General features: G+C 35.2%; 1 protein-coding gene across 3 annotated transcripts; it reads left to right on the forward strand.

The window, feature by feature from the left end:
• The first annotated feature begins 843 nt into the window (after positions 1-843).
• Positions 844-10,100, forward strand: LOC133681631 (sister-chromatid cohesion protein 3-like). Of its 3 annotated transcripts, XM_062104722.1 has the most exons (23): positions 844-1,078; positions 1,156-1,324; positions 1,495-1,607; positions 1,824-1,916; positions 2,100-2,263; positions 2,347-2,583; positions 2,698-2,842; positions 2,932-3,110; positions 3,228-3,373; positions 3,455-3,582; positions 3,921-4,094; positions 4,487-4,648; positions 4,739-4,939; positions 5,020-5,154; positions 5,233-5,436; positions 5,562-5,706; positions 5,920-6,026; positions 6,209-6,343; positions 6,852-7,117; positions 7,351-7,475; positions 9,304-9,582; positions 9,679-9,761; positions 9,854-10,100. In XM_062104722.1, exons 1-22 carry the CDS (start codon positions 1,043-1,045, stop codon positions 9,726-9,728), a joined length of 3,393 nt encoding a protein of 1,130 aa, XP_061960706.1. In that variant the 5' UTR covers positions 844-1,042; the 3' UTR covers positions 9,729-9,761; positions 9,854-10,100. The 3 variants fall into 3 exon arrangements, 2 of the variants coding, with proteins under 2 accessions (XP_061960706.1, XP_061960707.1); XM_062104723.1 differs by lacking the exon at positions 9,679-9,761; XR_009836543.1 differs by lacking the exons at positions 9,679-9,761; positions 9,854-10,100 and having other exon boundaries at positions 7,358-7,475; positions 9,304-9,464.
• Positions 10,101-13,758: the final 3,658 nt, after the last annotated feature.

Here is a 13,758-nt window from a genome sequence, read left to right on the forward strand (position 1 = left end):
AGAAAAATTTTCAACAATGGCAATAGGGAAGACATGGATCGTTCAAGAGTACTATTATGGAATTGTGAAAACAACAGTTTTTGCAATCAGGATTTTTAGGGTATATGGAAGAGGATGAGGGTGGTTTCTGCTCTTTAAAAGTTTGCTCACTCATTTTTTTGGTAAAGATTATCGTTAAGAGAGAATAAACAGAGGTGTGCCCTCAGGATTTCAATCTCACACTACAAAAGCTAAACAATAAGGTATATATCATAAATCCCTTAAGGTTACAAAAGAAGAGGAGGCTGTTCGGGAAGATGATGAGGGTATTTTGATTAGTTATAATAATAACGATTATTTTCTCTTTTCTTTAGAAAAAGTTGTCGGTGGAGAAAGATGAACAGCTAAGATGCAAAAACAAAACTATTGTACTTCTTATAAACTCTTGTTTGAACCATTCAAGTCCCACACTTTAAAAATGTTATTGAAATAGTAACCAAACACTTGATTTATGTGATTTGTCTGATACGTAGCAGCTGCCAGAAAAACAAATATATTTTCTGAGCTTGTTTGATTTTATATTTTGAAAGTGCTTTTTAAATTTTTTTTATTTATTTTAAATTAAATTTTTTTAGTGTTTTCAAATTATTTTAACATGTTAATATTAAAAATAAAATTTTAAAAAATAAAAATATTATTTTAATATATTTTAAAATACAATCACCATCATAATATTATATTTTAAAGTAAAAAACATAAGTGAAAAACATGCTATGTATCAAAAACTCCTGCTTAGTGCTCACTATTACATTAAAGGGCATATGATTCATTGCGCGGGCACACAAAAGCCACAACGGGACACAGCTAATATCGCGGACGCCATAAAAAAGAAGGCGGAGTAATTTCATTTGGCGGGAGAAATTTTCCATTCCTCCCTGGAAAAACAAAAAACTTTAGGGCAAGCAAAATCACAACACACAGACACGGTCATTCTCTTTCTCTCTGTACAGTATAATTTTCAAAATTTCTTACTACATTTTCAAACACAAATCCTAGCTAGGTCATGGACGACCACCCGGAAACTTCCCGAAACCGCTCTGTAAGTTTCAATTCTCCCGATCTGCACTACCATCTGCTAGTTTTGGGCACTATTTTTAAAGTAATTTCCTTAAACAGAAGAGGAAGAGGTCCAAGACCGAGACCGAGGAGAGAACGAGCGATGCGAATGAGGAGGTGGAGGAGCGCGGGGATGATTTCGAAGAGGTTCGCCCAAAATCTAAGCGTAACCGTGCTGCTAAGGATGCCACTTCCCCACCCGTGCTCAATCCCGATCAAAGCTTGATCGGTAATTTATTGACTCCTGATTTTGTTTAGTTGTGGTAATTATGGACCGGGAGTGATTTCGGTTTGCTGTAATGCCTTTTTCAACAATATTAGATGTTTTCTGCTAAGAGTTTCGTCTTTTTATGGAGGACATATGTTTTTTATAAGTTCATGAATATTATTCTGCCGTAGATGTTATCAAAGGCAATGAGATGCAAATTCCTCAGGTGGTGAAGCTTTGGGTTGAGCGATACGAGAAGGATCCAAAACAAGCAACGGTTGAACTCTTGACCACGCTGTTTGAGGTAACCATGGAAGTTTTTGAAATTTCTTCATCTGTAGAACATAGAATGAAGGAGTTCAAGGAATACGGATGGAAATGTGCAAGTATCTTATTGAGAGCATAAGATTGAATCAAAACTAGATCCTTTAAGAAGCTTAATGATGTCTATGAACTTCAATTTCAGTGCTGCATCTCTCTTCCTAACTTTGTGACTGATAAAAATTGTGCAATTGTTCAGGCATGTGGAGCCAAATATCGTATCAAGAAGGAGTTGCTGGATGAGACTGATGTTGACGATGTTGTAGTTGCTCTTGTCAATCTTGCTAGAAATGTATGCTACACCATTTCTTTTAATATGTTTATTGTTTCATTATGCTTGTTCTTTTAAAGTTTCAAACCTCTCCTAGAATCCTTATGTGAAAAATGCTCAATGGGGCTTTTCTAAGTTCTGCACTGGGATCACATGGTAGAGTGCTTGCTTATTTATGTGAAAAATCCTCATGTGAAACTGTAGGGTGAGGTTGAAGATTATCAGGGTTCAAAACGGAAGGACTTCAAAAACTTTAAAGACAACCTCCTCTCATTCTGGGATAGTTTGATCACTGAATGCCAAGATGGGCCACTTTTTGATAAGATGTTGTTTGACAAATGCATGGACTATATAATAGCATTATCATGGTTAGTACTTTTTTTATGAGGTCAAAATTGTGGTTTAATTCATGAAATTTGGTTACATTTTCTTTTGTGTTGACACTAATCAGCACTCCACCAAGAGTTTACCGTCAAGTTGCATCCTTGATGGGGCTTCAACTTGTCACTTCATTCATAACGGTAGCTAAAGCGCTTGGTGCACAACGAGAAACTACTCAGAGACAGTTAAATGCTGAAAATAAGAAACGAACAGAAGGACCTCGTTTGGAGTCCCTTAATAAAAGGTTATCAGAAACTCATGATAAGATACTTGTACTAGAGGAAATGATGCGCAAAATATTTTCTGGGTAGGTTTTACTACGAGTGAAGGAAAAGAATCAATCAATTTCCTGTTTCATTGATGATATTGACATTTTTATTGAAATAGCCTTCTGACTTTTCTTGTTCTTTTCTTTTTGAAGGTTATTCGTGCATCGGTACCGGGATATTGATCCTAATATTCGAACATCATGCATTGAGTCTCTTGGTGTATGGGTTTTGTCATATCCATCACTTTTCTTGCAGGATTTATACTTAAAGTATCTTGGATGGACACTTAATGATAAAGTAAGAAATCTAAGTGGCTTGATTTAGTGTCTCCTGATAATGTGCTGAACAGACATGATTTACTTCCTTTTGTATCTTGTCACCTGAAGAATGCAGGTGTCAGAAAAGCATCTGTTCATGCATTGCAAAAACTTTATGATGCGGATGATAACGTGCCCACTCTCGGACTATTTACTGAAAGATTTTCCAACCGGATGATCGAACTTGCTGATGACAGTGATGTTAGTGTAGCTGTTTGTGCCATAGGACTCGTAAAACAATTACTCAGGTATCTGTCTGCCGACTTTCCTCCACACACATGCTCATGTAGAAACACATCTTTAATATGTTTGAAATCTATACTAATGGTCCATATACTGGAAATTTTTGCTTGTGTGTCTTACAGGCATCAGCTTTTACCTGATGATGACTTGGGTCCGTTATATGATTTACTTATTGACGATCCAGCAGAAGTCAGGCGTGCCATAGGAGAATTGGTGTATGATCACTTAATTGCACAAAAATTTAATAGCCCCCAATCTAGTTCAAGAGGTTTTGTCTCTTATTTGTACTCTGATATGATCTTTGTCAAAATTCCATGAACCAGCATAAGTCATAATGATTTTTTTCCAGGCAGTGACAGTGGCTCTTCTGAGGTTCATCTTAGCAGAATGTTGCAAATTTTGAGGGAGTTTTCAGCAGAACCAATTCTCAGCATCTATGTTATTGATGATGTTTGGGAATACATGAAAGCAATGAAGGTATGCTGTTACTACTTATTGAAATATAGCATTCAACTCGTGTATGAGGAAAGGAGGAGGGTCAGGGTGGGGTCACCTAACCTGTGGAAAGGCTTGGGCTTGGGCTCACCTCTTAATGACTCATACTGCCCAAAATTTATTATTATTCTATTCTGCATTTGATAAGTTTCTAGATAATGGAGCTTTTTCTCAGACAATTTTTTGCAAGGAAAAATTTGTTCATTTATAAAGCTTGAGCACTTTACTGACAATGAGTAAGAAACATTATGCTACTATTTGTTTTATGAATGTACAATTCCATTTGCTTAATAAGATGGCAATTCATTTTTCTTTTGCAGGATTGGAAGTGTATTATTTCCATGCTCCTGGATGAGAATCCACTAATTGAGCTTACCGATGATGATGCAACGAATTTGGTTAGACTTCTTTCTGCATCTGTCAGAAAGGCTGTAGGAGAGAGGATTGTTCCAGCTTCGGATACTCGAAAGCAATATTACAATAAAGCTCAGAAAGTGCGTAATTTTCTGGTTTTATAACTTCGTGTATTCAAAATTGTGTCAATTTTAAGTGATTGTTTATGCATCAAACATCTCTGTTAACTCTAAATTCAGTTGATGAATAGTTTTGTTCTTGCAACCAATTCTCAAAATTCTGAAATTTTAGTTTCAGTTAAAGTTGAATGACCACTTGTGCAAAAAGAAATTCAGTTATGAGATTTAAAATATTGAACAAGCCAACTTGTAATAATTCAGTGCAGTATTTATGTTTCAATATCTTGTATTCATTTCCTGGTTTTACTAGCTTCTTTTTCTGTTGCATGTTGATGTCCTTTCGAGTAACATGATATCTGTATTACTTCCACAGTTTATGCCAACCTTAATGTAGAGTTTGCTTTAAATGTCAGGAAATATTTGAAAACAATAGACGAGACATAACAATTGCAATGATGAAGAACTACCCATTACTTCTCCGCAAATTTATGGCTGACAAAGCAAAAGTTCCATCATTGGTTGAGATCATTGTTCATATGAACCTAGGGCTTTATTCCTTAAAGAGGCAGGAGAATGTGAGTGAAAGCATTTTTTTCCATATGTAAGTTCTTTGATACTGTTAGGATGATGGTTAGATAGTAACTACTGATTGTCTTGTGTTTCAGAATTTCAAAAATGTCCTTCAGCTCATGAAACAGGCTTTTTTAAAACATGGTGACAAGGAAGCGCTGAGATCTTGTGTGAAGGCTATTAAGTTCTGTTCCACTGAGAGTCAAGGCGAGCTGAAAGATTATGCTCTAAATAAATTGAAGAATCTTGAAGATGAACTTAATGATAAGCTTAAGTCTGCAATGAAAGAAGCAGCAGTAAACTTCTAATTTTGTTTTTTTTTTTGCTTTCTTGATGATGCTAAAATGGATGAGATGTAACATGCTCAAATTTGCAGGATGGTGATGAATATTCTCTGCTTGTGAATTTGAAAAGGTTATATGAGCTTCAGTTGTCATGGTCTGTACCTATTGAGAGCTTATACGAGGATATTGTTAAGGTTCTCCACAGTTTTAGAAGTGTGGATGATGAGGTCTGTTGAATAACATATTATATTATTTGCATTTTTCATAATCTTCCTTGTAACTAATAATTTCTCCTGCTTATCCAGGTTGTCAGTTTTCTTCTTCTCAATATGTATTTACATGTAGCCTGGACACTGCAGTCTATTGTAAATAGTGAAACTGTCTCTGAAGCATCCTTAACCTCTCTACTGTCGAAACGCAATTCCTTGTTTGAGGAACTTGAGTTTTTTCTTGGTACCCCTTCTGAAGACAAGGAAGGGAGCAAATGTGGAAATCAGCTAGCTTGTAGAGTAAGTTAATTAATTTTCTCCAACATGAGTCTAACCAAATGCTTATTTTTGACCTGTTGGAAATATATATTGCATCCTTTTGGAATGCCTTAACTTCCAGTTGATGAAAATTATGCTGTGCCCAGGTTTGTATTATACTTGCAGAAGCATGGTGTTTGTTTAGAAAGGCAAATTTTTCTTCAACAAAGCTCGAACATCTAGGATATTGTCCAGATACATCTGTTCTACAAAGGTTCTGGAAACTTTGTGAACAACAGTTAAATATTTCAGGTGACTCAATTCTTACATGCCCTTGCTGATTTGTAACCCTGTAAATGGCACCTTCAGGAGGCAATTCTTCTCAATCTTGATCTAGGGAAATGGATTGCTTACCTTAAAATCAACATCGATGCTTGAATAGCAGATCCATGCATATTTTCATGTTGGATACTCACTTCATATTTGTTCTTCCCCTGTTATTTATCTCCAATATTTGTCTTACAGATGAGACAGAAGATGAAGACACAAAGAAAGAGTACATTGAGGAGACAAACAGAGATGCAGTTATGATAGCTTCAGCAAAGTTGGTAGTTAGCAATGCAGTTCCCAAGGTGTGCATACTACTAAACTGTAAAGATAATCATTACTCTTTTATCTTGTGATGAACAGGGTTGTTGAAATATCTCACAGGCAATGGCTGTAATTTGCTTGCTGTTTGAGTGATACAAACATCAAAAAATTTTGCAACCTGTATTTTGTAGTTTGCTAACTGGATCTTGTATTTGTAATGCAGGAATATCTTACTCCGGAGATCATTTCTCACTTTGGGATGCATGGAACAAGTGTTGCAGAGATAGTCAAGCATCTAATCACTGTCATAAAGAAAAATGATGATTTTCCAAACATTTTCATAGAAGCATTGAAAAGGGTATGATGGCTTGTGTTGTAGGAGACAGGAAAACACATTGGGTCTTAGATGCAGATTTATGAATACCTTTAATTTTGTTAATGAAAAATGATTTCTTTGGTTATTCTCTTCCATCTTCTTTACATATGCTTTCTTGTACGGAGTCTGACTTTATGCCCTGAGCAGCACCTTGATTCTTTCTATATTCTCTTTTATTTTATTCTTGGTTTCACCTTTTAAATATCTGGTTAGTTGTGCTTATGTTTTTTTTTTTTTTTTACATTACCATACTATGATTAGTTCACATAATTCAGGTAATTTCATGAATTTCTACCATGTTGAAGGTTTTGATATTTTTCTCCAAAGGTTGTGCTCATGCAGAACTCTGATGTTTAACAACTTAAGGATAATCCACAGAAAACTGTAGTCCTTTGATATCTTGTATCAAAAGAAGTCTTGTGTGTGTGTGGGTATGCATGCATGCGAAGATGTTGATGCTTATATTATTTGCCATTTTTAATTTGACTAGGCTTATGATCGGCATCTAGTGGATCTTTCCAAAAGTGATGACAAATCTTTCACTAGCAAATCTTTTCTAGAGTGCAAGGATCTTGCTACTAGACTTTCTGGGACATTCATCGGTGCTGCTCGGAACAAGCATAAATCTGATATTCTAAAAATTGTCAGGGATGGTATTGAATATGCTTTCTTAGATGCTCCAAAACAGCTCTCTTTTCTGGAAGGTGCCGTGGTTCACTTTGTGCCCAAGCTTCCCGTGATTGACATCCTGGAAATGTAAGAGATATTGTCTTTTATATTATCATCTAGTGGCATTTTTCATTAGAATCTAAATGGGTTCCCCCTCTTCTCTCCCTTCCAAAAGTAATCTATTTGGTCATAGTTTAAGCATGGTTTGAGTTTCTTCTTTCCAACTACTTCTCCCTCCTTTATTTCCCCACCTTTTACTGAAGTCAGTCCTGCTGTTTTATGGATGGAAACAAACTGGCCCTAACATGTTTTACAATTAGTCTAAAGGATGTCCAAAGCCGGACAGAGAATGTAAACACCGATGAAGATCCCAGTGGCTGGCGCCCTTACCACATGTTTGTTGACAGTTTACGAGAGAAGTATGTGAAGAATGAAGGTTTGCTAGGTATTGCTACTCTTTACTTTACATAAATGCTCTCTCTAGCATAAATTAGTGTGCTTTCATTTATTTTCCGTTGATTTTTTCCTCAAATCATTTTATTTAGTAAGTTTCAAATGCTTTTTGTGTACTCAAAATAGGTGACTCTAAACAAAGAAAATACAATGTTACACTTTTTTTTCCAACTACATTTCAGAGAATGAACCTTTTTATTGTAGGATATAAAAAAAGGGTCTGGATCTTCTATGGGAATGATTTTGTTGTGACATAAATTATTCCCTATTCCCTTTGTCTTTAAGAAGGTGAAATTGCTTGAATATGTAGTTTGGCCAGTAGTGGGACAAGAAATATTGAATGGCGATATGGGTGGGGGTTTATGAGGACGACACCGGCCTTGATGTGCCTTTGCATGTTCATGTTAATCATTCTAATGTTCTTGTTCTTCTTCTGCTCTCTCTCTCTCTCTCTCTCTACAAGAAAACAGAAATATGAAAAAGAGAACCTGATTCAATTGGAAAAACATTCAGCAGAAGCAATTGTTTTGTCCCAGTTAATGTCCCAGAAAGAATAAGAAATTTTTTTTGAAAGATAATAAATTAGGAGGCAAGAAAAAAGTACACTTAGTTTATTCAACAATCAAAAGACAGCCAACAACTCTTGTTTTCAGAGAAAATATACACTCATGATCGTGCTTTGAAGAAAATCAAGAAAAATAAAAAACAAGTAGAAATTAAGATATGGGGATTGGGGAATGTTAAAGTGAGAAGGAAAATTTGGAGCCAATGATGAAAAAAATACGCCCCAACCTATTATGCTCTTCTTTTTTTTTTAAGCATGCCCTTTCAGTATTCATCTGGGTTGCAGGCTTAATTTCACAGTTCCTTATATGGTGTTTCTTTTATAATTCATCTTGAATGGACCCTTTGTCTTAGTTTGTTGAGCAATTACATGGGCTTGTTTGGGTTTCACAAGATATGGCCTGTTTCATTTTTCTGCCTTTCAAATGTTGAATTGGTGGAATCATCATATGGTAATGATGCTACAAAAACTACAGCAATCAAAATGGTGCTTCCACCAAAATAGCCACTCTTTATGTGATTCAGATAATTCCATCTATGAGACTGTAAGATTGGAGGATCTTATAAACTGGGTCATAATTTAAACAATTGTGATATGGACAGCTATGTTTCCTCTAGTTTCAAGCCTTTTGATTGGAAATGGAAGGGCTGCGTGTATGCTGGTGCCATAGTGCATTGAGTAAGATGGTGACATTGGAAGTGGTACAAGTTGACATTTTTGTGCCATTGAGTCATTGATTGCCTTGGAATAATGGAAATCTTTGTGTGGTGCAAGATAATTTTCAAGATCTAGGTTTCACACTTTGTTAAGATCTGTAAACTAAGAATAATTAATTTTGCCAAGCAAGTTTTTGGATGTTATGATGGATGAGGGGACAGTATCTTGTTTGTGTCAGCCCTTCTACTTCTGATGTTTTCATTTTCTTTAGTTTGTTGTTTAATTTTGTATCTTACTATATTCTTGTAGTTTTTCTTTGGTTTTTTTATTGGTGGTTTTCTTCTCTTACGACAACAGCTTAATATGTATGCACTTCCATTAGCTGCTCTTTGAAATTGATTGTATTTAGCATGGAAGTCACCTCGTTAATTAAATGCTGTCCTCCTTCATTGAATTGCATGTTACATGAGTGAGAACTCTACACGAGGGTGGTTTAAAGCACCTTGGGTCTGTGTTGAGATTAATCAAATCACTGCTTTTGTTTATTTATTTCATGTTGCAAATGTGCTCTGGTGCTAATAACAAGAGAACATTGCAGATGAGAAAGAGAGGAGACGCAGTGGTCGTCCAAGGAAGCGGCGTAATATAGAGGGAAAGAGATTGTTTGATGAGGAAAGTTCAAGTGAAGAAGAGGATTCAATTAGTGGATCAGATCGAGAAGATGCTCATGATGAAGAAGAGAAGCAGGACGAGGAGGAAGAGGAAGAGGCTCCTTTGATACATTCGATTAGGTCATCATCCAAGTTGAGGTCATTGAAACTTTCAAGAGATGAAAACAAAGGCCAGAGGAAAGGAGTTTCGGCTTCTAGAACATCAGGTGCGTAATGCATTTACACCTGGCTTGATGCAGCTTGATTCTTAAGGTCCCTGTAGAATAGTACAGTTCAAACTATGCTATGCATGCTCCATGCAGAAAAAACACCCCCACCCAAGACTGCAGGTTGTCTGCGAAAGGGAAAATAAAAAGGAATTTGGCAATCATGATAACAAATTTAGGTAGATGAAACAATACAGTGATTAGTGATAATCTTTTCTCAATATTGTATCATGTTATGCAGCTAAGTATTTTGTTTTCTTTTGTCATGCAGGGCCATCAAGCTAGTAACTGCCCGTGTGTGTTTTCTTATATGCATTCACGCCACAGCTGACAAGTTGTAGTTGCATCTCAAAGCAGGTCTGTTTTCCTTGATGCTTCCACAATAGGCTGCCTGTGTAATGTCTTATTTTTCTCATCTCTCTCACCAGCTAAGCTTGTCAAAGGAGGGCCTGTTTGGGTAATTAGGATGAGTAGGAAAAATGGAATGGAAATATAAATAAAGTGTGTTTTTTTATTTATTTATAAGTATTAGGAAATTATACATATAGTGGTGGCTTGAAATGTCAACGATCCATGCCCCACTAAAGAAAAGGATTCCACCAAGACCAGCCAAAGGCCCATGCCCCAAGCCATATGAAGCCTGTTCTCGTGACAGAGTTCAGAAACCCTGTCGGTAGGGTGGCCAATATGAGAAGAGCCACCTGTCAGTTCCATGCAAAACGCCCTTAGAAGCAGCCTTTCCCGGGTTGCCAAAAAGAGCAACCCTCCATGTCACCGCGTCAATTGAACTAAGCATTCTATAAATAACATTAATCACTTACAGTAATTATTCTATTCATTGTGAACCATTTGAGAATTTAAGAACAATCTCCAGCAAAGTAGAAATAAAAATAAATACATCTGCAGAATTCATAGGATCATGCATTGGGTCATTACCTTTATCAGCAAATCAGACTTCGAATCTTGTTCACAACTAGAAGTAGGGGCAAGTATTTTTGGTTTGGTTTTTGCTTAACTGATTTTCTTTTTTGGAAATTTAAAACCAAAACTGGTTCATCTTATTTTGTTCGGTTAATTGATATGAAAAACTAGAAAAACCTCTATAAATTTATTTGGGTTTCTGTGATTTGTTTTTTGGGTTTTTTTGGGATTTTTAGGGGCTTTTGATGGGCTTTTAAAGCTTTTATGATTCTTTTAGCTTAATTTGCAAACCAACACTGTTGCGTATTTCAAAGACAATGGTGCAGATTATGCAGAAGTTCAATCTAGGTTTTAGAAAATTAAGTTTAAAATGCTAACGAATACAAAAGCCTTTTGTTTGTTGTTGCCTAAGACCAAAGAAATGGAATAGAATCCCGAATCTAAAAAAGGCAATTAAAAGAACATATCACGCGATTCAAGATATTACTGTTTCAAGAATAAATCCTCCTAGACAAAAGGAAAAATTAACATGTCTATGAAATAATCTTCATAAAACTTGAAGTGGTTGTTAAATGATGCCCTTGTAAAATATCCATCTTCATTTCACCTAGAAAATCACGATTAGGAACGTCAATGTGAATCTGGACCCGAGAATACCAACAATATTTGTAAGAGATAGGTCTACAATTTGAAACATAAAAAAACTAGTAATAAAACATGACATGTAAAATTGTTTTGGTTATCGGGTAAGGAATCAATTCAAGTATGAGAAAATACTAATCAGGTTGGCCAAATTTCTGGTTGAGGAGATGTATCGGTGGAGGAAGAGGAAAGAGCAGGAGAGAGAGGGATGGCTAGATTTGGTTTAGAGTTTGTGAGGAAAGAAAGATAACTTTTTATACATGTGTGCCTTTTATTGTAGGGTTTAATTATGGCTGAACTGGTTCAGTTTAGTTCCATTGGTTTCACACTTTTGAAACCAAAACCGAACTGCATTGAATTTTTTTTATTTTTCTAATTGGTTCATTATGATTTTTTCTTGGTTTTTTTTTTGTTAATTTCTTGTCAGTTTTTCGATTTAATCAGTTGGTTAGTTTTTTTGTTCATCCCTAATTGGAACTACTGTAAAGAAGTGTTTGATATATTGGACAATATTGATTGAACTGGATAAGACTAGATAAATAATTGCATTAACTTGTGTTTAGTATGGTTTGGATTGGACTAAATCATTTGTTTTATTTTGTGTTTGGTAGATAGTAGACAGGATCTAGCTGACCTAGGGCTTAGACCAGGTTAACCTAAGGTCTAGACCAATTCAGTTTAAAGAAAAATAGATGAAGAATTGATTTAACTTGACTCGTTTAAAAACCCGAGTTGACCAATGACCCAGTTGACCTAAGATAAAACATGGGTAAAATTTTATTGATTTTTTTTTTGTCGAAACGAGGTTACTTTGATTTTTTTATAAATTTAGGTCAACCTGGGTTGACCCTTCTAACTCATAACCCAAGCCTTCCCATGGGCTGACCCTTGAATTAAGTTTCAAAACTATGATAATAACTATTTTTTTGTTTACACGTTGACTTGGATCAACCCGAGTTGACCCAACTATCCCTTGACCAAGTTCTTGTCCCGGTTTGGCTTCCAAGTTAGGTTTCAAAACTATAATAATAATTAATTTTATTTTTAAATTGATATGGATCAACACAGGTTAACCCATTCAACTAGTGACTCAAGCCTTGTCTTGATCAACCCTCAAGTCGGGTTTTAAAACTATGATAATGATAATTTTTATTTTTATATTTCCTCGGGTTAACCTGGGTTGACCATCGCAACTCATGACTTGGGCTTTACCCCGGATCAACCTTTTATTTGGATTTTAAAACTATAATAATAACTATTTTCATCCACATGTTAACCTAGGTCAATTGTTAACCTAAGTTAACCTAACTTGTGATGTGGGTGTCATCCTGGGTCAATACTCGAGTCGGGTTTTAAGACTATGATAATAATCATTTTAATTCTTACATTAACTTGGGTCAACAGTCCACCCGACTTGTGACCTAGGTTTTGCCCTCGGTTAATCTCGAGTCGGGTTTAAAACTATGATAACAACCACTTTTATCCTTATGTTGACCTGAGTTAATAATCAATCTGATTTGTGACTCAGGTTTTTTCTTAGACCGACCCCTAAGCTGAGTTTCAAAACTATGATAATAATCTTTTTTATTTTTATGTCGACCCAAATCAACATAGATTAACCTTTGTGTAAAGAATTCGACAAGCTTGTCTTACCCTTTGTAGTGAGATAAAAATATCTCCACTCGAACAACTTTGTACAAGACAAAAATTGATTTTTATACTATCTAAAGGTGCACCAACAACTTCAAAAAAAAAAATATCCTGTCCAGATCATTTTTGTCTAACATACCAAACACTAAGAGCTCATCACCATGAACAATCTTTGATGACTCAATTGGACTAGAATGTTCTATTTTATTATATAAACCCCCACTTCTATCCAAAAATACTTCTCATCATACCATAATTTTTCCTCATATAAAAAAAAGGATGCTTAAGCAAAAAATGTCAGACAATCATATGCTTCTCTAAAAACCATAGTTCGAGTCATGCAAATGAAAGTACAAAAAAAAAAAAAACAAAGAAGACATCAACAAGAAATATAAAGAGTGACATACCAAGGTTAAGACACCATGAATCTTAATTAATAGTTTTATTTCTAAGAATAAAGTCCCATGTATTCTCCAATGTAAGATGTTTACAATTTCTTTAAGTAAGCCATAAATGTCCTTAACAAAAAAGGAAGATTAAAATCCTTAAACAAAAAGAAAAAATAATAAGAAATTCAAAAATAATATAAAACTAAAAAAAATCAAGGAAAAATAACAAAACTAACTCAAAGAACATTTTTATGACTTAATTTAAGGGTTTTTTTAGAGAGGTGTAGGTGCACGCTTGCTAATCTCACCATAGAACTAACCTTTGAGAATCAATTGGAAAAAAATTATGCCTTGTTCAATAATTGAATTGAAAATTGTGGCTTTTTATTGTCAAGATGTTGGTCTAGCATGATTGGGCATTCTCTTGGATCTATTCTACTAGTCCATAAATATGTCTATTATGCTAATTGTATGATATGTTGCTGAATGGAGCAGATCTCAATATAATTGCTTAAAACCTTCTTCTTTTTTTTCAGCTCAGTTGCACCATTCTTCCCATGTTGATCATTAGTTT

The sequence above is a fragment of the Populus nigra genome, chromosome 2, assembly GCF_951802175.1.
Source record: "Populus nigra chromosome 2, ddPopNigr1.1, whole genome shotgun sequence".
In the NCBI taxonomy this organism is placed as follows: Eukaryota; Viridiplantae; Streptophyta; class Magnoliopsida; order Malpighiales; family Salicaceae; genus Populus; species Populus nigra.